Below are 23762 nucleotides of genomic sequence, written 5' to 3'. Positions count from 1 at the left end.
TTTGGTTTTGTGTCATTTATTTTCTGAGTATTGATATCCTAATATTCTATCCAAAGACTATTCCAGATCCATTATGAAACTGTAAAAAAAATAAATGGTGCTAAACTCTGTACCGATCAGTCCACAAAACATTGTGGCTAGTCTACTTTATATGCTCAAACCATTTTTAGGGCTAGCTTTTCTTAAAACCAAGGGCAAAAACTGCTGTATGGGCAGTCATCCACATTTTTTAGGTTAATACCAATGGACACTGCTTCACAAATGCAAGGAAATGCATCCAGTTAGAATGAACTGATTGCACTAATTGACACCACCCACCATCTGACTCAGGGTTTGAATGATGCACTTCAATGGTTTTGAACTGTTGCACAAATGGAACTCTTTCAATGTGCTTTACACCTGATCCTATCTGCTTTATCAGACCACGTTATCAGGTCATTAGTCCACCTTAGCCACACAAAAGCCTGCTTTCCATGCTCTCCTCCCCGAAATTCCCCTGAAGTCTGTGGCAAACTAAAGGGGGAAAAGACGAATATGAAGAAATGTATTATTTGCAATAGTTTCTTTCTTTCTTACAAATATGTCAATACAACCAAGAATTAACAAAAACCAACAATGGAAAAATGCATACACTGATAGCAATATTACTATACAGTATCTTATAGTATTGACCTTGTTGTTCTAGATACAATGGAAGAAGAGCAATATATTTCTAATTTATGAGCTATTAAGATGGATCTGTTAACCCCATGTTCTGGTGCCTGCAAAATGAATTTCCACACTTAATGAAAATGCAAGTGAAGAGTGATTTCAGTCCAGTGAATGTCTATTGGGCCATATCTACTGGGAGGTTGGGCTCTCTCTCTCTCTCCCTCTCTCCCCCCCCCCCCCCGGCGGATGCTCAGTTTGCCATCCAGCAAATTCTGTCCCCAGACTCCATTTCCAGCTACTTACCTAATAAGGCAATGTGCAAGTTGACTGGCTGGCTTATAGGTCATGTAGTGTTTACCTTTCAAGCAACTGACAGCCTACCTTTTGGCAGACAGAGGGTGCTCAGCTATCCTCTCCCAATTGCTGCAGAAAGTTTTATATCCAGTCATAGGAAATCTTTAGATCAACAACATACGGTGGGGGTGAGGGAAGAAAAGGATGCACTGTCAAAAAAATATCACGGAGCAACATGATCTGGGCAAGAGGATGGATCACATTTGTAAAGACCAGCTGACATTGTATGTCATATTAAAAGATACAATAAAATGCTTTCCTACATGTCAAAGTATTTCCAGTTTTAAAAACTTGATTAAAGGTGAATTAAATGGGTGCAACTATGGACTTTATAAAGTAAATTGTTAATTCAAAGTGCATGAGGTAAAAAGCAATCAGAAGCAACAATTATATAGAATAGAAGTTAAATCTTTTCTAAAGATTTTATTTCCTTACATTTATATCCTGCCTGTCTTCCACCATGGAGCTCATGGCGGCATGTATGTGGCTCCCAGGTGGTCTCCCATCTGGTAGACCAGCCCCTGTTTAGCTTCAACAAGGTGGTGGCCTCATGTGGTTTCAGACCATTCCAGTTTACCCATTTCTGGGGACCTATTCTACATTTTTAATTTCTGTTTAAAGCAGCTCATAGGATACAGGTAGGAAACATGCAAAACACATTCAAAGATGTATGAACATTCTGCAGTCACCAGAAACCCACCAGTAGGACTACTAGACTTTTTGCAGTCCAAGATGGCAAGAGGGGCTTTTGCCCACTTGAGGCAGAAATTGACTGATAGTCATGTATGCTTGGCTCTACTACTTTACTTAGTCATCAGGGAAGACTGTCCTTTCAGGGCAAACAACATACAATAGGATTACAGCAAGCCCCACATTGAAGTACAATGCTACTGAATTAAGAACTTAACAATTTGGGTTGGTGTCACTCTGCCATTTTAATGTTTTTGATTCTCTGTGGCTCCAGATTCAGTCCTCAGGTCACCCAGAATCTGACTGCTCCCAAAGTCATTTTAAATTTGCTAGCTGCTGTCATCCCCGGGATTACTAATGAAGCATCTATGCAAGATCAGCAGTGAGAACACTCATTATATTTAGGATGGAGTAATGGCAAAAACAGTTCACCCTCCTCTGCCAGACTTGTGACTGAGGTAGCTTACTATATTGGTCAGGAGCCTGTCCAAGCTCTCGTTGTTAAGAAACAGGCCCACACTTCTTCTTCACCCACCTTCCCCATAATCAGCTTCTCTCCTTTCCTTTAGGGAGCAACTGATCCCCCTCGTGCTGTTGCTACCATGTTTCAGTAGTCCTCAGCACGTCATTTTGTTCTTAATTAAGGTACTAATAGGTATGGGGTAGGAAACACACCCTGGCTCCTTGGCAAGTCACAGGATGATAAACTCTGTCACTTCTACGGGAGACCAAGCAAAGCTGTTGATTCATATGCCCACAAAATATTCCTAACAGACCTGGCACATCATCTGATGGCCAGGAGAAGCTTTGCCTGGGCCAACAAGAACCTCATGAACTCTTCTTATCTCTCTTGAAGAGGCTAGGCTGCAGCTCAAGAAAAGCGACACAAGAGCAGCAGAATCACATGGACCAGCTCTTGCTAAACTGTACCACTTCAGAAGGTATGTGGCCAAAACATGTTTACATGCTCACCTTCCATGTACCATATATTCTATGGGTAGTGGAAGATGCAGGCTAACTTCTTTGCACTTTGGTCCCATTGAAGTCAATGCGAATAGGCTAGCCATGTGATCAGCCCCAATGATTTCAATAGGGGGGAAAAGAGAGTAGGGCAAAAATGCCCCCCCCCCCCGCAATCGTAGCCATTGGGTTTACCATTTGACTTTTCCTTGGTAGCAAGTCCTAAATCTATAAATTAGTCTTGTTTGGACTTAAGCTTTGAAATAAGATAATGCCCCTTTTGTAGAGATTTAAAAACGCAGTCAGCAAACTGCAACAGAAGCTGCATAATATAACGTGACTGCATGTGATTTGCTTCTAATGAAGTTCATGCTCATCCCATCACTGTTAGGGCTGGGTGGCTTATGAATAGAATGTGCTGTTGAGAAAAGGGTCTGCAAACCTCCCTCTTATCATTTATTCTCAACATTATTCCAAGAGTTCAGTGCAGATATTTCAAACCTACTAAGCAGGGTTAAGAATGTCCAATCCACTTGCAATTACATGAATTGTTGCATTCTGCTTAATCGTGTGCTCTTGACTGGTAGCAACTCTGCAGAATGACAGGCAAAGGTCCTTTTCATTTCCACTAACACAGTATCTTTTAAGTTTAACTGAGTAGGTCAGAGGCTGAATGTGGAACCTCATAAATGCAATTCCTGGCATTAAAAGTGAGGGCCTTCTCCATCACCCTCACCCTCAACCCTCTGACTGTCCCTGGTGTCTCAAATATGACTAAAATGCAACATTTTAAATAGCAAGTTCCTAAGAGCAAAGGCCCATCTTTCATTTTTGGTGTTAACAGAAGCAACCTAACAACCTCATTTAATTGTAATTTTTTATGCTAGTCTTTAGGAGTCTGGTTCTTGAGCAGGACATACGTTCACGGGAAAAAGAAAGTACACCCTCTTTGAATTCTGTGGTTTTACATAATAACAATCTCTTCCTTAGTAGGTCTTAAAATTAGGTAAATACAACCTCAGATGAATAACAACACATGTCATATTATACTGTGCCATGATTTATTTAACAAAAATAAAGGCAAAAAGGAGAAGTCATGTGTGAAAAGCTAAGTACACCCTTACGCTTCCATAGGAATTAAGAGGCTAAGTAGCAGACAGGTGATGCTAATCAAATACCCTTGCTTAATTGATCATCAGCAATTGTGCCCACCTCTATAAAAGTGAAATTTTAGCAGTTTCCTGGTCTGGGGCATTCAGGTGTTTTTTTTAAATACAAAAGCAAGGATGCAAATGAAAAAAGAAATCAAATATTCACAAACATATTAACCAGAAGGTTGGTGGTTTGATCCCGGGTAGGATTCTTGCACTGCAAAATAAACCTCAGGGCCCCTTCCAGCTATACAGTTCTATGATTCTATGTATAAATATCACACACAACTGCAAAATGCACACAGAATGGGGAAATGGGCATCCATTCATCCTCAACCTGGTTTAAGGCATATTTATTCAAATCTGTGTCTGCTTGTACAAGGCTATGTCCCCACATATATAGCCAATCACCAAGGGCCATCCTTTACTTGACTCTACAATGCTTAATTGGACTTTGTACAATATATTTGGCTTGAACAAAGAAACAAGCTCTTCCCATTAGCTGAAGTAATTTGAAACAGACTTTCCTGTTGTGTAAATGCAAATATTCACACAACGAGACAGTTTGAGCCAATTAATTTAGGAATACAGATCAAAAAGATATTTGTAAGCCTAAAATGCCTTCACAACATTACAAGGCCAAACAAACAAACCCCAGCAAAAAGTATTTGGTAGCAGAGACTGTTGTTCCCATTCCTAGTCACATCCTTGCTTTTCAAACATGTTGGTCTTTGGAATATCTTTTTGGGCCAAAAAGAGCAGAACTCTGAGCACAGCACATGACACATAGCCACGAAAACTCATTCATGTCAAGAGTCTACGCTGGCATGGTGCAATCAACTAGCAGCCAGGCATATCCTACGAAGAGGAACAAAGAAAACAAAGTTGAACAAACACAGATTTTAGAGAAAAAGGGAAGGGTGAGGAACCATAGAAGTTTTTTTGTTTGTGTTCAGTGATACCAAGGAGGTTTCTCAAGGGTGGGCTGTATAAATTCATAATATATTATCAGGGGACGAACCACAATTCAGTAACAGAACCCATATTTTGCATGAAGAAGAATCCCAGTCCAATCCCTGGCTTCCCTGTCTAAAAAGATTGGGTAGTAGATGATGGGGGCAGACTCCTACCCAAGGACCTCTGACAGCCAGGGCAAGCCAGAGTAGATCATGCTGGGCTACATGGGGAAATGCCCTGACCTGCCTGAAGGCAGCTTCCTATGTTATTTAGAAAAAAGCCACTGCCAGGAAACCCATATGCAGGTTATAAAAATCAATGCATATCATAGAATTAAAAAATAGCTGCAAAGCTACAGATCCAAAATTTGGTGTAGCCTCGCTAACAAACAAACAAACACACAAACACCAAATTAACCAAATAAAGTCTAAGAGGAAATACACATTACACACTTTATTCAGGAGACCTAGGTGAGTTCTATTAATCACACATGACAATGACACCATTCCTAACCGCAGGATATTTTTTGAGTAACTCCTAAAACTGACTGAAGTGTGCCTGAGTTGGGGAAAACCCCATTTAATGTTCTGGGCTCAAGTACCATCAGCAGCATGTGGATTATTATGGAGAACCTATTTCTTCTGCTCTTGAAAGTGACTTTCATGACTGAACTCTTATTGGACGGAGCTTGAAGTATGAAGTATGGTCTCTGTGAGGATTGGAGAATGCCTGGGAACTCCAGTTACATAGCCTTGAGTACCATGGAAGAAGGAGAGGGTGGAAATGAAACTAATGACATCCCCTTGGGGCACTTCTTCATTGCAGCTAAGCTCCTGTCCTGGGGTACTGCACTCATTAATCCCTAGATCATATTCTGAAAAGTCAACGGTCCATTACAATTAGGACTGTGCTCCAAAGAACCCAAAGAATTTCTGCGGAAAGGGAGCTTCTGCGTATTTTATATATATAATTAGATCCAGAAAAACTGAGGTGGATGATTGAAGAGGAATGATCTCACTCAAATAATTTTATTGGACAGATGCTTCCATTTCATTCTCATCTTTGGACAATAAAGCCATATTTAAGTGATTTACCATGTGTGCAAATAATCCCTTTTGGATTTGGCTTTTCTGCCAAGGCCTATTTCAATTAGTTGTAACTTATCAAGAGGAATGCAATAATAAACTCCATGGGACTCTTTGAGTAGGTGACATGCCAAGACTTTCATGTAGCATATGGCTGCCCCAACAGCCTAAAATCCTCATCATTCCAGGGTCAGAAATGGAGCACTAACTGAGTCCCTAAGATCCCGAAGTTCACAGGCTCTAACTTCACTGCACAACGGGGGGGGGGGGGGGGCGGTAAACGTATTCACAGCCCATTTATGTACTTCTTTTGCTCCAGACAATTATTCAAAAAGAAACAGAGCAGTCAAATTTAAGGGTCTCAAATATTTTTGCTTCCAAAGCTCCTATATTACAGAAGCTTCTTATTCAGCAAGTTGCTCATTTAAGCAAGATATTTACCAATTTACCCCATGATACATGTACATACTTAAAGTGTAGTATGACCTGATTTGTAAGCCAAAATTCAAGGGGGCAGATGCTCCTGAACACCAGCATCTTGCTTCTTCCCTCTCAAACTTCCCTTCTTGGACGGCCTCCAAATTCCCCCGACCCCAAACTCCCCTGTGTTCAAATAGCAGTTTGGAGATCTGACACAAGTCGTTTTAAATAGGGTAATTGTGGGAGGGGAAACAGAGCTATTTTCACCAAAATCTTTGCCAAAATCCCTATGCTGCTTTTTAAACTCTAGAAAGTGTATGTTTACTCATCTGAATGTTAGTCAGAAGTTTATAGTTTTAAATCCCTTGCTTTCTGAGCTCTCTTAATGTTCAATACAATTAGTTATGCTTGTAAACTTTTGAGAGAGAGAGAGAGAGAGAGAGAGAGAGAGAGAGAGAGAGAGAGAGAGAGGCTGTATTTGTTTACATATCAGAAAATGTCAACAGCAAAGCGTGCTTTTGCACAACTTCTGTTATAAACAGGAGGCAGCATTTTACCCACTTCAAAACCCATTAAAGAAATGAGTGACGGTGTTGCATCACAGTCATTTTAACCCCCCACCACAGTTGAACACATGAATCTGAATTATGCTAAGTCATCTCCTTGATCTACCTAGCCAGCTACTGTCTACAACACCAACCATAAGAAGTTCTCCAAAGTCTCAGACTAATTGCTACACAATTTTTGAAGAGTAGGTGCAGAAATGTATTAAGACACCTTATTATAGCCATCTGTACTAGTGCAGCTGACACCGTGGCCTCCACAGTTGTTTTTACACAGGTCCAGGTTTGTTCAAAAAACAAACAAGGCTGGTATCAGCTCTTTGAATCTACTAGAGTGTAGATATTCTAGCCTGCTGATGGCTGCACTGGGTCCCCTTCAAATAAATGTTCTGCCCCAGGTATAGTGGTACCTCTGGATGCGAATGGGATCTGTTCCGGAGCCCCGTTCGCATCCTGAAGCAAACGCAACCCGAGACAGCGCATCGCAATTCGCCGCTTCCACGCATGATGTCATTTTGAGGGTCTGCGCATGCACGAGCAGCGAAACCTGGATCACCGTGGAGTGCAACCCAAAAATGCTTAACCTGAAGCTACTTCAACCCGAGGTATGACTGTACTCTGACCAGCACCAGGCAGCTGGACCTAGCCACACTTTTTAATTTCTCACAATTCTAGGTCTCTGAAGTGGAATCACTGTCACATTCTGGGAAACAGAAAAGGTGGCTACATTCAGCCATCAGGTCACTTCTCCAGAGCCCACTAGAAGCTGAAGCGATCTATCAAAGGATGCACCCCCAAAAAAAAATCTTGGAGGCAGCCCTGGGGTTGAGGGTGGGGGGTTAAAAATATTTTCAAGAAGCATGGTTTATCCTGGCAGATACCCTTGTGGGACTAGGCATGCAGGCAGTGCGCAGACAGGTAGCATAATAGAAAGGAGGTTGAAATCTCTCTCAGGAAGCTTCTAAATGCAAAAAAACGAAACAGCCTGAAAAAACTGAAACAAACAAAACACAAACTTTGTTGCTCGAATCATGAGGAACTATGGCTTCTCTCTCACACATGCAACGGATGACGTAAATCTCACTTGTACCACTTTAGGCTGCAGATGTAAACTCATATAACACACTCTGTGTGTACACACTGCACGTACACACACACCACAAAACACAGTGTCATATGAGCTTGCACCTGCAACCCAAAGAGGTTCAACTTAGATTTACGTCATTATCTCTTGAATGTGTGAGAACGAAGCTACAGTTCTTCGTGGTTTCAGCAGCAAAGTTTTTGTTTTGTCTGTCTGTTTCAGTCTTTTGAGGTTTCTCAGGCTAAATGACTAAACAACAGCAACAGGCTGTTTTATCTTTGCATTTAGGAGCTTCATGAGAGATATCTGACCTCCATTATATTATGCTAGCCTTGCTACACACACACACACCCTGCACCTAGAAAGCTACCATGGGAAAGACGAACTTAGAAAACTAGCACATCAAGGAAAAGTTTATTTGTGAAAAGGAGCAATATACCATGCTCATGGGGTATCATGTATTTGAATAAACCCCAACATTAAAATTTCCCTGCACATGCAAATCTAGTGCATTGCTCAGTCCTCAGTATAATCTGTACCAAACTTAGGCAGCTTGGACACATCCAAGATGAAAAATGAAAATGGGCCTACACATAGGCTTTTCATTCATTTCTTAAAACGAATGCACTCTGCCAATTTCAGTCAAAGATACAAAAGGCACAATGCATGCCAGCTTTCTTGCCAGCCTTTCTTATCACTAGAGAAGCTCTAGAATGTGAACGTTCTCTTCAACATTCAGCACTTAAAATGCCATTTCAAAGAATGCAATTTCAGTGTTGTAGCAAGGACTACAAAAATGAGCTCTGCAACTATATATAGAAGACTACCTTTTGAAACCTTCAAAGTTTCTTGGTTTTGTAAATTACATAACAACAACCACCGAGCTTGCAAACGGAAAATCATCTCCATTCAGCCCACAAATTGAGGTCCTTTCCCTGCACAACTCCTTACATTCCAGACGGTTAACGGAACCCTTTTTAGCTGTGCCTTTATTTGGAAACAAGTAAGAGCCATCTGTGCGCCTAGCTGTTTTCATAAATGAGTACTGGCCACATGCAAGCGGGCAATGGCTTGGCAAAATGAATGAAATCTTCAGTTGGCGCCAAGAGCACAGCCATGTGCTTCTGCTTTCCATAATACACAAAACGGACATGTTTTGCTTTAAATATAAGCACATTATCCTCCAAGGTTGTAGAAAAGAGAGCCGAGAAAAACAAGTCTCTGCACTTATCATAAAAACGGCTTGATCTGGGAAATATGGCGGCTTGCCCATTGCAATGTTCCAAGCGGCCAAGAAGAAGAAAAATAATCATCCAGTGGTCAGGCTGAATTAAGAGTTTAATTAAGATACGGTTATTCAGCTGGCTGCCCTTGCTTACCCTCTGAAATCCCTCTCAATCAAGGAATTCTTTTTCCCCCACCAAGGCTTTTGGGGAGCACCCCAGGGACCTTTCCAGACCACCCCATTTATGTGGCAGTTACTTTGTTGTTGTGTGGGATGCTCATGTCTCGCCTCCTCATGCTAGCATGGAACCAAAGTGCTTTGCACAATTCAGATAGATTTAAAGACAAAAATAACAGAAATACAATATGTTTTAAAACAATGTGTAAGCAACAGAAAATCAGCCTTAAGCCTTAGGGAACTCATTTCTTCATAAATACTTTTTATTCTTTGGAAAATAGGAAGCTGGCTTACTCTCAACACTGACTGGCTGCAGCTCTCCCAGGCTCTCCTAGCCCTTCCTGGAGATCCCAGGGATTGAACCTTCAGCACGCAAAGCAGCAGCTCTATCACTGAGCTACGGTACTTCCTCTACATGTCTATGCCTGATGCTGGGGATATTTCTACAATCTCTTTGCAAAGTCAGGCTAAGCTACCCAAATGAAAGACAACGTGGAACAATTTGTCAGAGATGCAGTCCAGGAAAGAGAACAAGTAGTAAGATTGGTGCGGTGGACAAATCAGAAAAGGCTTGCAGAGCTAAGAAAGCAGATGGGAATAGGCAGAGGCAGCAAAGCAAGGAATGGAACTCATGAGAAGGGAGGCAAGGAATAAAACAGTTCCTTTCTGCAATTGTTTTGCAAATCTGACCCCTGCCTTTTTAAACTCCAGTTGGAAATCTAGATTGTAGAATTTTGGTGATGGGGTTGTGCACATAAACAATTTCCTTAAAAAACATTAAAATTTGTGATCCCCCCACACAATTTTGATGTCTCCCTTGATGTGAACAGGAAGTTAAAAAAAGGCTATAGTCCAAAGAAGTTTAGCCAGGAACACAAAGCAACTCACCACTGAAAACCTTGGGGGCAAGGAAGGTCTTTAGCAGTGGGTTGCAATTTGCCCTCCAGCAAGCAATTTTCCCTCCAGCAAGCACTTTCATGATGGTGCCTCTTCCATCTCCCCACTCATCTGCACCATTTTACAAACAAACGAAACAAAGAAGGCAAACCTATTGCAGACTTAATGTGGATATTGACTAGCATGCTTTGAGACTCATGAATCCTGTGTACAAAAATAAATAAATGCACTATTAAAAGCACCAATTTTTAAATGACATTTCATGCTTTATGCCTTGGTGGTCCTCTTACAAGCTAACATTTGACAAAGGCCAATCAAAACATAATTATCTCAACAATGGATGTTTGAAGACTGTTCTTTATAATAGCAAATGCAGATGTCTGCACAGATGTTTTGTTCAACCAAATGCCATTCTGGCCAACTTTACTTCTGGGATGGTTTTCTTTGTGAGAGGTTCTCTGGGCAAGTTAGAGTACAGTACATACCCCACAAGTGTCCCAGAAAGAAACAGGACATCCCTTTTTTCCCACCAGAGCAAGGTGGTCATTTTGGGCACTGTGATTTTGCATGATTTTGCGCCAAAACCTCACCCTGGAGAAAGCACATCTTTGGGGCTCCGTGATTTTGCACAAGTCACATGACTTCCGTGGAAGCACAGCTGGGAAGACACAGAACCTAGTTTTGGGACTCAACATGTTGGAGTGTAAGAGAGTGTAAAATAAGCAGTAAATCATGTTTGGCTTGGGACTCAGGCCTTGCCTCTTCTCTGACAGACAATCTAGCATCTGCTATGTGTCCTAGTCACGCAGAGACACTGATCAGCTGCTCCCAGCTAGATTTTAAATGGATAACAATAGCAGAAACCATTATTTTGTAAGTGTGACAAATGCTGTATTTGCTTAATTAATCAGAGGGAAATTTGAATTTTTGTGTCCATGTCTTAGTGCCCTCTACACACAGCAGTTAAAACTTTAACTACTTGGAATGTTAAAACTAAACACAACCTTTGGATCCCAAGTCTAAAGAAACATTTTGGATTGCTTTAAAAATTTGTACGGCTTACCTCTCCAAACCACAACGTCACTTTTTTCCTACTTTCTCGTTTAACTGCAGAGACTACTGAAGCAACTTAATCTGTGTTTATAATGTGTCTTAAATTACTCACTCTGAAGAAGAAAATGGGACAGTCAGATGCTCAGATTCCTTCCAATCTCAGAGCCAATGACTGCTTCAGTTTGCTTCAAAAGGTAATTTACGCCACATGTAAAATAAGCTTTCTGAGTATCAATCAGCATTCAGTTTTGTTCTCTTTTGAATCTCGAACAGAAACCAACCTTTCCTTTCCCACTAACTGTTTTAATTCACTTAAACCGGGAGATGCAACGAACTTCTACCAAACTTTGTTTTTCAAAGAGAAAAACGACTACCAGACTCTTAGAAGACATCTGAAGGCAGCCCTGTTTAGGGAAGCTTTTAATGCTTAATAGACTATTGTATTTTAATATTCTGTCGGAAGCTGCCCAGAGTGGCTGGGGAAACCCAGCCAGATGGGTGGGGTATAAATAAATTATTATTATTATTATTATTATTATTATTATTATTACTACTACTACTACTACTACTACTAAAGTCAAGCTTGAGCTGCCTCTCAAATGAGAGACAATCACAACAACATTTCATACTGCCAAGAGCTGGAAGTGCAAATGATCAATCACAGTGGAAAAGGTGACTTGCCAGACACAGATCCACCAGCCATGACATGTATGTGGCAATTCTCTCTTTTTTAACATTCCAGGCAGGTGGCAAAACCCAGGGTGTTTACTGAGACCCTAGTACAATAGCCTGCTTTACATGGCTGGAGGACAGAGTTCATGGCTGAGAAGCAGAGCAGCCCTGCTCCAGCATTTATAAAAGGAAAGCTCCTCACGAACACTCCTATCAATATAATATGATGAATATTATATGAAATGTTCCTTAACAGATCAGCTTTTTACTCCCCCTATATATCATACCCCAAAAAAAAGGGTGCACACAAGCTGAGCTAGCAGGAAGATAAATCAGATACACTTTTGCTAAAGGTAATAAAACACTGCAAAATTCTCAAGATTTATAGAGTGGTTGAAGATCGAAATACAGGAAGTTTTCTTTCCCTGTTTCACTGTTTTCTTTCCATACCATTATGTATTTTGTTTGTCTGCCTGACAATACAGCACTACATCCTCCTACACTGCAAGATGGTTCATTAATTACATAATGATGCGAACAGGGCAAGTTGCGTTGCTTCCTGCCCACTTCTGCTGTAATACTCAACTGTGCAAAATCTCATGAAACAGATGCTGCAGATGCTACAAACCAGCCCACAACCTGCCAGCTGCTGCAACTAGCTGCCACTGGACCCAAATACACTCTTGATTGACTTCATGAGTGAACTGGAAGGATAGTCAGTTAATGCCTTATTATTTGAAGTACTGACAGCCTAGATGGGTGGAGATGGATCATTGGATTTCATGCACTTACTACCACTGTACACAAGTTATGTGTGACCCAGCTGTTTGATCTTAGCCATTTGTACTTGTCACCCAATTTCTATCTCCCCACTTCCAAAAGGAATCAAGAAAAATGAGAAACACAGTGGTCACATGCATATTTATACATATAAAAGTCTAGTGCCCATTTTTCTTTGTGCAATTATCAGGCACATTCGTTCCTGAGACTGGTTGCTGCACTCCGTGTAGCCTGTCACTCTGTGGACAAACATCTAACCCAACCTTGAGCTTCCCGGCAACATTAAGATACAACAATAATCATGTTTGACTGTGTAATGCTTTTCCTTGTTCACAACTTCTCTAGTCCCTCAGCGTTTAAAATGTTCTATAAGTATCTGGTAACAGTCTGCTGGTACTATAACAATTCCAGAATCTGTTAAATGGCAAACACATTTTCCCCTTCTCATTGATATGGGCAGATCCTCCGATCAATGTACAATGCAGATTTAATCTAACATTATCAATCTTTCACTACTCTGCACCTGATCTTTCCATCTGGGTCACTTGCACAAATTTAACATCAGCAGCTGAAATAAGAGCTCTATATAATGTGCCTCTTAATCCCCCTGCTGGAAGTCAGGATACTTAGCATGCTAATAGGACTAGTGTAACCCCCTCCTCCAAGCACTTTGCTTATCTACTCCTGTTTCACCCTCTTCCACGTTTTCCGGGTTATATCAACAGCAGCATTCTCAAGACTAGTCCTTGGAAGCCTTGGCCTTTTTTCCAATACTTTGCAGCCTTAAGCTTCTCTCCATCAATTGTTTTGACATATCCAGGCTGCTCCTCCACATACTCAAAAGCCAGGAGCCAGCACAACTGCAGCATCTATATAAAGTCTGTGACACGTTATTCTGTGAAGTTCAATATCACAAGCCGTTTTAGTAACACCGTGAATAAGTTTTGCGTTTCCATCTGGAATCAAAAGATACAAACTGAATAATTCATGCGGCAGCCATATCATTTATATTTCCAGAAAACAGCATTAATCCACTGACTGCTCTACTTTCTCAAAAAGCAAATAGTATGGAATAATCTGCATTGTGTTATTTTATGCTCCATCGTGGAGGACATCATAGGAGATCTCACCAACATAGCAAACACTATTGTACAGACCTGGAAACACTTAAGATCCACACTTTTAAGAAAGCAGACTGTTTGAAGCTATAGTATGATCCACAAATGCAGCCTAGCATTTGCTGTATCTTCCACCAAACTTCTCTATAATGAATATACAACACATATAAAATGCTTTTTCTTTACCCACCTAGCTGAATCCCAAATGTTGATGTCTTCCAACCCTCATCATCCCTGGCCATCAGCCATGCGGGTTAAGGCCAGTCAGAGTAGAACAGCAACAGCAGCTGGAGGGTCACAGGTTCCACACCCCTTGGCTTTACAGCTTGTGAAACCACCAGCTCTCATTTGTAGCTGGTGAGACACAAAACATTTACAGCAAAATAAAAAAAAAAATCTACAGGCTTGCTGCCTGAATCACTCTTGGTTATGGCACAGCTTCCGATGAGCAGTCTCCAAATCTCCAGTAGGAATTGTGATTAGTGGCACCCAGAGCAGCTGATTCACAGCCAAGGTTTGTATCAACATCTTTGCATCCTGGCCATGAACAGGTAAAGGTTTTTCATTTTGTGGGGCCCTTATCTTTTGTTGAATGCATACTGTTCTATTTGGAATGGTTTTATTTCACAGTTGTGATAATTAATTGCTTTTATAATTTTATATTGTGATGCACTGTATATTATATTACGTTTGTATTGTTTTAATCCTCCCTTGGACCTTATGGTAAAGGATGTGTAAGAAATCTCGTAAATAAAGAATATTTGCACCAAGATTCTATCCTCTTCATTTTAGTCTCAAGCTGCATGACTATTTAACAGAGTAAATACAACATTCAAGTAGGAAAGTGAGCCCTGCAAACTTTTATTTCAGTAAAGATTTAAGATTGATAATTCTCCATGTTCTATTTTAATTTTTTCTAATATAAAGATGGGTTGCATTCTTATTTGCTCACAGCAAATTTCAGCTGGAATACATTCTCCTCACTGAAGTTATGAATGAAAACAAAATCTCTCCATCTAACAGCTTTCAAGCACAGCCATGCAATTGTTTTATTTCTTGAAATAGTGTTTTTAAGAAAGCGCTTACCTACTACTTCTGTTAGAGGAAGAAATTATGCCTTTCGGTCTGACAAGAGGGTGGAATCTTTCTCAGGAAGGAAATGTAGAAGCTTAAAGAAAGGTTTCTTCATCAGCAGCAATGCTTCTGGAAGATGAGCAGTCAGAGAGATCCTACTACACTGGTACACTCCCAAAGCTGCATCTCATCAATAATTATAATTAACATCAACTATTAGCAGTTTGTACATATAAAGTTGGCAAATGAGGCAAACAACAATGGAAATTGAATGGAAGAAACGGTCACATTCCTTAATTCTTCCCATTTACTTGGATGGCAAATTCAATCAGCAAAACGGGATAGCAAATAGCAAAACCAGTAGATTAGAAAGATCACGCTATGCAGGATCTTAAATGTGCTGACTTCTTTTAAAGCTTTGGTCCTCCTTATGACTATGGGAATAACTGCTACACACAAGTTTCCCATATTTGCAGTCCAAAGTTCTTCACAATCAAGCTGTTTCAATAGTAAAAGGAATTTTGTTGTGCTTTAATGGCCATGCATCCTGCTTAAGGCAGGGGGAGCCAATGAAATGCCCTCCGGAAGCTGGCTGGATCTGATGGGAGTTGGACTCCAGCAACATTGAGAAGGCACTACATGGGTAGCCCCTCACTCCCACCCATCCCATTTTAGGATACAATTTATGGAACACATTCTCTAACGCCTATTCTCTATGTAGTCATTCCTCACAGAAGAGTCCCTTCTGATATTACTCCTATGCACATAAACACAAGGCAGTGCTGAGGTGGCTTATTGCAGGGGGTGGGGCTCGTGCTTGACAAATTGCTTTTATTTTTCCATGTTTTATGAAGGCAGATTAAATAACTGCCATTTCCTGCTTTGAATAACTCTTTAGCAGGGGGAAAGATTTCATAACTGCTCTCTGTTACCTAAAATGGGCCGTCCACACCTTTAAGTCCTGGGAGCACAACACTAACTTAAAGCATTTGGCCTATCGGCACCTATATCTTGAATAAGAGTGCTGGGTTGTGTTTTGGAAGACCCAGGAAGGCAGTGATGCACAGATAAAGGGGTTTAAATCATGTGCAGCCAAATGGTGCCTCCCAGCTCTGTTGTTAGCCTACAATTCCCATCACCCCTGACCTTTAGGCCATGCTGGTGGGGGCTAAAGAGAGTCCAGTATCACCTGGAAGGCCACAGGCTCCCCATTGCTGCATTAAGGGTCTTTGGGCTCTTATCTGGGACCTTTCACCAGCTGAAATCTAATGGAGAAGTTGCCCAGGACAAGGGTCCTTTCAACAATGGAACCAAGACCCTGAGCTCCACTCTCAGAGAAATGTTTGTGCTGTCCCTTCTCTGCCAGCATTTTGCCCACTGTTGGTTTTTTTGTAAGTGGTTAGTTTACGGATTGTGTTATTTCTTTTATAGTGATTGCATGTGCATTTGCGTTTTGACTTTTAGCCATTTTACCGAGCCTTTGTTGGGGTGGGTGGTGGCGCAGGGATATAAATGTTACAGTTAAGTAAAAAATAAACCAGCTAAGCAGCAGCACTTTAGCTTTAAGACCAAGACAAAATGAGGGCACATGTTTAAACAGTAGGAGATTAAATCAGGAGTAGGCAACTTGATGCCTTCCAAGTGCAATTCCGCTGCATCTCCCATCATCCCTGATCTCTGGCCATGCTGGCTGGGGTTGATAGGAGGTGAAGTCTAACAACACCTGGGAGGACACTCAGTTGGCTATGCTTGCTTGGCACTGGTCAACTTGAGAACCATGGGGCTAAAGAAGAGGGCACAGGTGTTCTCAAAGGTGTCTGGATTTTTGTGAAGTTTCTCCTCTTGCAAATTAAGTATGGGACTGGAACACAGGATCTCTACAATAGACCAACCAAGATTCTTTGTCATGTCTTCCTCAGTTTTCCCACCTTTTCAATATTGTTTCTGTTCAAGAATGCTCTTTTCTAACTTACAAGGATATAGACAGGCTTTTCAATTAAAAAAGGAGAAGAAGCTGTATGGGTGACTGCTTTCATTTCCCACACAGGTAATTTTAAAGGCTGACCTTAATTTGTGAAGAATGACAAATTGCATGCAATGAATAATACTTAGCATTAGTATGGCACAATTTAAAGTGTTTTCGGATACAACAAAAGGTGGGCAAAGTGGCAAGAGCCCCACTGAAGAGGAGATGGTTGCCTAAGGCAATCTGGTGACCTTGTGGCTGAAGTAACCTTTGAACTGAGGACTTCCTGGGTCACAGTTTGTTCTTAGCATATGCCAAGAAATACAGCATTTAAGTCAAGGATGGGTGAGATATGGCCCTCCAGAAGTTGTTGGGACCGCAGCTCCCATCAGGCCCAGTAAGACTGACCAATGGCCAGGACTCTCAACTCTTATCAGCTCTAGCAACATTTGCAGGGCCAAAGGCTGTCCACTCCTGAGAAGTGAATACACACACACACTAGCCAAAAGGGGCACTTATGCTAGCTTTGTAGAATAATGGTTAGGAAACCATGAAATCATCTAGCCCAACCCTCTCAAAATATTTCATAGAATCATAGAGTTGGAAGAGACCACAAGGGCCATCGAGTCCAACCCCCTGCCAAGCAGGAAACACCATCAGAGCACTCCTGACATATGGTTGTCAAGCCTCTGCTTAAAGACCTCATTTGGCTAGCAAGCTACATTTTATTTGGGATATTATTCCATAGAAAAATTAATAGGACTTGCTGTCCAAAGTTATTACTCATCTTCCCCACCTCCTCCTCTTTCCCAAAAGATGATTACTGGTTTTGTGAAAACCAGTGCTAGTTCAACCCAGTTGTCAATTCAAGAACAACACACACACACACACACACACACAGAGAGAGAGAGAGAGAGAGAGTTCAGCACAGTCAGAGCCTGAGACGTGGCCTAGCATTAAACTAGCTGGCAGTGGGTTAGCGAGGAACATATTTCAGTTTTAACGAAGTATTTCATACTTTTCAATAAAGAGCATATAAAATTTCCATTGTTCAGACTGTGTTATCTATGGTGTTTGCAATCTGCTGTAACACAGAGATATTAAAGGTCAACACATTCTTTTTAATTGTCACACACTTCACGCAAAGAAGGCATTAGGTGTCAAACTTTCCATCCATTGTGAGAATTAAATCATCCCATAGGCAAAAGAAGAAAAGAGAGATGCAAAATGCCTCAAATGACTGACATGCACAGGCTCTGGGGGAAAGAAATCCTCAGTCACAATTCAACCTGACAAAGCAGTCAAACATTTGCAAGCAACTGGCTTCGAAAACTTTTGGCGTCAAGCACTGAAGGAAGAGAGAAGTTACTTACTTCAAAATCCTGTGCGTTTGGGTTTGTATATTTTAAATCCTAGCCTGGGTATTAAAAAGCAAAACAAAAACCCTTGCAGAAAGAAAATTCACAAAAGAAAAATATATATGCCCTAGTAAAACGTCTTTTTATCCAACAGCAAAAACTAGGCTTCATTTCAGAAGTGGCTCCTCGGCTGAGCTACAATTTCTCTCCGAAACAACATACATTCAGGTACTAAGAAAACAGAGTGACACATCACACAAGTCAGTAGCATGCAGGCTTCACAGGCGCAACTGTGGCCAAGATGATTCAGAGCCAGATGAATTTAGAACAGGGCTTTCCAGTGGCGTATGTGCACCAAGCAGAGAACATGTGCAAAAGCTATATTCCAAGGAATGAAAGGCTGGACGAAAATGTTATTGGCAAAAACCTCTCTTTAAATGTCCTCAGACACCTGAAATCCTCAACAGAGCAATCCCGCAGTTCAGCATTTCCACCCATCATTGGGATTCTTACACAGACAACTATAGGCTCTCAAACTTAAGAGGACTAAGCCAAATGCAGTGTGGTAACTTCACACAGGACCAACCTTTTATGGGCTGAACAGTGGAGCTTTGATACCAGCTAATCGACCATAAATAGCTCTTGAAATGCAGAAGGATCATATCAGCTGTTACAACAGGCCTGGCCTGCAGCTACTTCTAAGTCCTTCCCCACTGTCAGAAAGTTTCAGTCCTAGCTTTCATTTCCAGTTTTCAGCACCTCCCCCCCCCCAACACCTCCAAAAGAATATGTAAAAGGGAAAAGAAAGAAAGAAATCAAGTCATTCAGAAAAGAAAAGCCTGGGAAGGACGGGATGAAAGGAAAGAAGATACTTCCAAGCAAAGAAAAAAGATGTACTGTATGCATTGTTTTACCAAGTAAATTGTCCATTGCCACTGCCTGAGCCACAATACAGGCTGTACTTGCCACACTTAAAAAATTAAAAGATCTCTTCTAAAAGGTACAGGTGGGGTTTTTTATTTTAAAAAAGTCACTAGGCTTTCTTAATTACTAAGTGGATGTTATTGGAAGGTGAGAAACAGAACAATAAACAACAATGAACTTGGATTTTTATGGGGGGAAACAGTCTAAACATGATCCTGTGCTGCAAAGAATATAGCAAACTATTCAAAAATAAGGAAGATACTAGCATTAAAGCTTCTCATGTGATCAGTGGAACCCAAAACTCCATGGGATTTTATCACACATAAAGCTCTCTGGGCAGGAAGTTCTTATTTCAGTGTTGGGTAACTCTTCATAAGTGTATGTGATGGGATAATGAGCTGCTTGTGCGTAAAAGCTTGATCCCTCTGGTGTTTGGCAGTTCAGCCAAACCGAGGCACTAACGGAGCCTCCCAAGGCATGACTCCGTTAGTCGCTGGTAGAATCTGACAGTGGGCGTCTACGAAATTTACGCCAACATAAAAGTTGTTTCACGGACATGCGCCTTCGTGACTCTCTACGTGACAGCTTCCGGCGAAGGGTGGGAGTTGCCAACGGGGGTCTTGTTACCTCTGCACTATTCTCACTAGAAGTATCCCAGAGCCCTCCCTCCTCCGACTCCCCTTTTGCCGGAGCTTCTGCTCTCCCCCTGCTGGTTCCCTCCTCCGCTGCAGAATCTCTCCGAGTCTGCTGGAGCCTCTGCACCAACTCTCTTTCCGATGACAGTTCCCTGACATCCACCTCCCCCTCAGGGCCCCCTTCACCCCCCCGCGTCCTCTCCCACTGGCGGTGAGGGCGGAAAGCCCCTAAAGGAACTCTCCTCGTCGTCCGAGGATTCAAACACTTCTAACCATGGCGTACCGTCTCTCTCCCCGTCTTCCTCTTCTTCGTCGGAGTCGGCTTCCTCACCCACCCCTGACTCTGGGAACCCTCCAAACTCTCCTTCCTCATCAGTGGTCCCAAAGTGTTCCCTTCTAAATCGTGCCACGGGTTGCGGTTTTTTTGGGAAACGCCGATGAAATGTTTCTATTAAAACCTCGTCATTGACTACCTCAGCAGGTACCCAAGTGTTTTCCGACTCTACTTCCCCCTCCCATTCTACCAGATATTCCACCTGATCCCCCTTCCACCTGGAATCAATGATTCCTGCCACGTTCATGTCGCGTTCTCTCTCTTCTATCACGGGCGTTCGGGAGACCTCTCTCTCACGCTCCCCCCCCCATTCACGTCCCTCTCGGTACGGCGACAGTAATGACCTGTGAAATACTGGGTGCAATTTCATGTGACTGGGCAGTCTGAGTTTGAATGCTACTGGGTTCACCTGCTGTATGACCTCAAAGGGTCCCAATCTTTTGGGTTTCAGTTTCTTACAACCCCCCTTGAAAGGTAGTCCCTGGGTGGATAGCCACACCCGGTCTCCCACCCTTATAGTTTCACCTTCCCTCCTATTTTTGTCTGCTTGCTTTTTATATTCTTCCTTGGCTCTCTCTAAGTTAAGTTGTAGCTGACGGTGGATGGCTTCCATCTCTTCAACAAAATGTTCCGCCGCCGGCACACTCCACCTCTCCCCTCCTTCCCCTGGAAATGCCCTGGGATGACACCCATAATTTGCCAGAAAGGGACTCAGCCCTGTGGACACGTTCTCAGCGTTGTTGTAGGCAAATTCTGCCAGAGGTAACTTATCTACCCAATCATTTTCTCGGTCCTTTACATAACACCTCAGGTATTGTTGTAAAATCCCGTTTGCCCTTTCCGCTTGCCCATTTGTTTCCGGGTGCCGGGCAGTGGATAAATTGATTTCCACGTGCAGTAAGCTCATAAGTTTCCTCCAGAACCTGGAAGTAAACTGTTTCCCTCTGTCGCTGACCACCCTCAAGGGGGCGCCATGCAACCGGAAAATATGCTCTACGAACAACTTGGCGGTTTCCTCCGCTGTGACCGCATGAGAACAGGCTATAAAATGACACATCTTAGTTAATAGATCTACCACTACCATGACCGCCGTTTTGCCCTTGGATTTTGGCAGGTCCGTCATAAAATCTATGGAGACTGCCTCCCATGGCCTTTCTGGTGTGGGTAAGGGTTGTAAGAGCCCCGCTGGCGCCACCCTCTCCCCTTTCGCTCGCTGGCACCTGTCGCAACCCCTGACATATTCCCGTACATCCTCCCTCACCTTGGGCCACCAAAATTCCCTGGTAACCAACCACATGGTTTTGTGCTGTCCAAAATGCCCCGCTGTGGGGCTATCATGCAACTGCTTGAGTACTCTGCCCCTCAGTTCCCCATCGGGTATGTACAGTGCCCCTTTGTAATACAACGCCCCACTCTTTTCTTCAAACCCCCCTGTGTTCTCCGCTGTCCTCCTGAGTTCTCTGAGTTTCTCTTGGGCGTATTCGTCGTTCTCCGTACCCTCTAACAGTTCTTTCTGCCCCACCAAAGCCGCCCCACACACCCAGCGGTCTTCAGGGATTACGTGCCTTGCTTCCGGCGCCCCCTCCCCCTCTAAGTACTCAGGCTTTCTGGAAAGAGCGTCCGCCCTTACGTTCTCGGACCCTGGCACGTAACGAATCTCAAAATTGAATTTGGAGAACTCCTGGGCCCATCTCACTTGTCTCTGGTTCAGCACTCGGGCTGTTCTCCAGTACTCCAGATTTTTGTGGTCAGTCCGGACTTGAACCTTGTGCTGCGCCCCAATCAGCAAGTGCCGCCATCTCCGGAATGCTTCATGAATGGCGAGCAGTTCTCGGTCGTATACTGTGTAGTTCCTCTCGGATTTGTTCAACTTCCGCGAGAAGAATGCACACGGTCTCCATTCAGACGCATCTTTCCCCGGCTGGAGAAGCACGGCCCCTACCGCTCGGTCTGACGCGTCCGTCTCCACTCGCATTGGTTGCCGTAGATCCACGTGCAAAAGTTGCTCCTCCGACGCAAACGCTGCCTTTAAGCGTTCGAATGCCCCTTGTGCTTCTTCCGTCCAAGCAAATTTTTTCTTGCTGCTAAGACAATCCGTGATGGGCGCTGTTAAATGGGCAAAGTTCTTGATGAACTTCCTATAGAAGTTTCCGAAGCCCAGGAACCTTTGCACGTCCTTCTTGGTCTTTGGTGTTTTCCATTCCAGTACCGCTTGAACCTTGCCGGGATCCATAGCCAACCCCTTGTCAGACAACCGGTACCCCAGGAATTCCACCTCCCTGCTATGAAACTGGCATTTCTCCAGTTTCACCCACAGCCGATTTTCTCGCAGTTTGCTCAGTACTTCTCTAACATCTCGCACATGCTGCTCCTCATTCTCTGAGTACACCAGGACGTCATCTAAGAACGCCACGCAGTTCTTGTAGAGCAATGGCCCCAGGACGTGATTCATAAATGATTGAAAACAGGCGGAGCCCGCTTGTAATCCAAAAGGCATAACTAAGTACTCAAACGCCCCCAAGGGGGTGAACATAGTGGTTTTCCACTCATCCCCCTTCCTCACACGTATCAAGTTATATGCCCCCCTAAGGTCCAGCTTGGTAAAAATCTTCCCTTTTCTCACCCGTGTCAGAATGTCATCAATTCTGGGCATAGGGAAAGTCACTGGTTCTGACACAGCATTTAGGGCCCTGAAATCACACACAAGCCTGGGTTTGCCCGTGTTTTTTTTGTCCACAAAGAACACTGGGCTGCCCCCCACCGCTCGTGACTCTCTGATGAAACCTCGCTTGAGGTTCTTGTCAATGAACTCCCTTAACTCCTGCATCTCACGGTCTGACATGGCATACAGCTTGCCCACTGGCAATTGTGCTCCTGGGAGTAAGGTGATTTGACAGTCAAAGGGTCTGTGCGGGGGCAGTTTATCTGCTTCCTTTTCACTGAAGACGTCAACCAAATCAGCGTATTGTGGTGGCACCTTCCCCTTGTCAGTCACTTCCATCCCTGCTAGAGTGGCTCTGGCCCCTGCCTGACCCTCTCCCTCCTTGCAGTGTTCTAGGCAATGTGCTGAACCAAAGGAAACAACCCTCTGATGCCAGCCTACTAGCGGATCGTGTAGTGCCAGCCAGCTCATTCCCAGAATGATGGGAGCTCCTCCCAAGGTGGCTACATTAAACGCTATCAGTTCTGTGTGTCTTGCCACCCTCATAATCATTGGTACAGTCTGTTGGCTCACTTCTCCCCCCAACAGTTCCCTCCCATCAATCGTGGTTACTTGCAAAGGCTTACTTAATGGGAGAGTTTGTATCTGGTGTTCAGCAGCAAACTCCTTACTCATGAAATTACAGGAGCTGCCTGAATCCAATAGCGCTTTTATCTTTAGTGGGTGTCCGTTTGGCAGTTCCAGCAACACCTCTATCACAAGCGCTGGTCTTGGAGGTTCCGGCGTGGGCACATTCACTACTCCCTGGCCTGGCTGCTGTGCCCTGATGTTGGCAACCAGGCGTTGGCTTTTACTTGCTCCTCTATTTCTCCTTCCTCCTTTCCCCCAACAGTTCCCGCCATGCCCTGCCATTCCTTCCTTTGCGGACAAACTCTGGCAAAGTGCCCTGGCTGTTGGCAGAGATAACATCTC

The 23762-nt window shown here is 43.1% G+C and overlaps 1 protein-coding gene across 14 annotated transcripts in view; it reads right to left on the bottom strand.

Moving 5' to 3' along the window:
* The window catches only part of SVIL (supervillin), a 143718-nt gene that overhangs the window by 75316 nt on the left and 44640 nt on the right, over nucleotides 1–23762 (bottom strand). For 10 of the 14 annotated variants that reach the window (XM_081931379.1, XM_081931387.1, XM_081931390.1 and 7 more), the window contains exon 1: nucleotides 14028–14094. The exons of 2 other annotated variants lie outside the window; for them this stretch is intronic. In XM_081931379.1, coding sequence (XP_081787505.1) covers nucleotides 14028–14079 — 52 coding nt within the window. In that variant the 5' untranslated portion in view covers nucleotides 14080–14094. Of the gene's footprint in view, nucleotides 1–1032; nucleotides 1108–14027; nucleotides 14095–14923; nucleotides 15041–18250; nucleotides 18776–23762 lie in introns of those variants that run through there. 2 more of the 14 variants (XM_081931380.1, XM_081931381.1) reach the window with 2 other exon arrangements.

Source organism: Podarcis melisellensis (assembly GCF_964234715.1).
Source record: "Podarcis melisellensis genome assembly, chromosome: 12".
Lineage (NCBI taxonomy): Eukaryota > Metazoa > Chordata > Lepidosauria > Squamata > Lacertidae > Podarcis > Podarcis melisellensis.
This window is presented reverse-complemented; position numbering and strand designations above follow the sequence as displayed.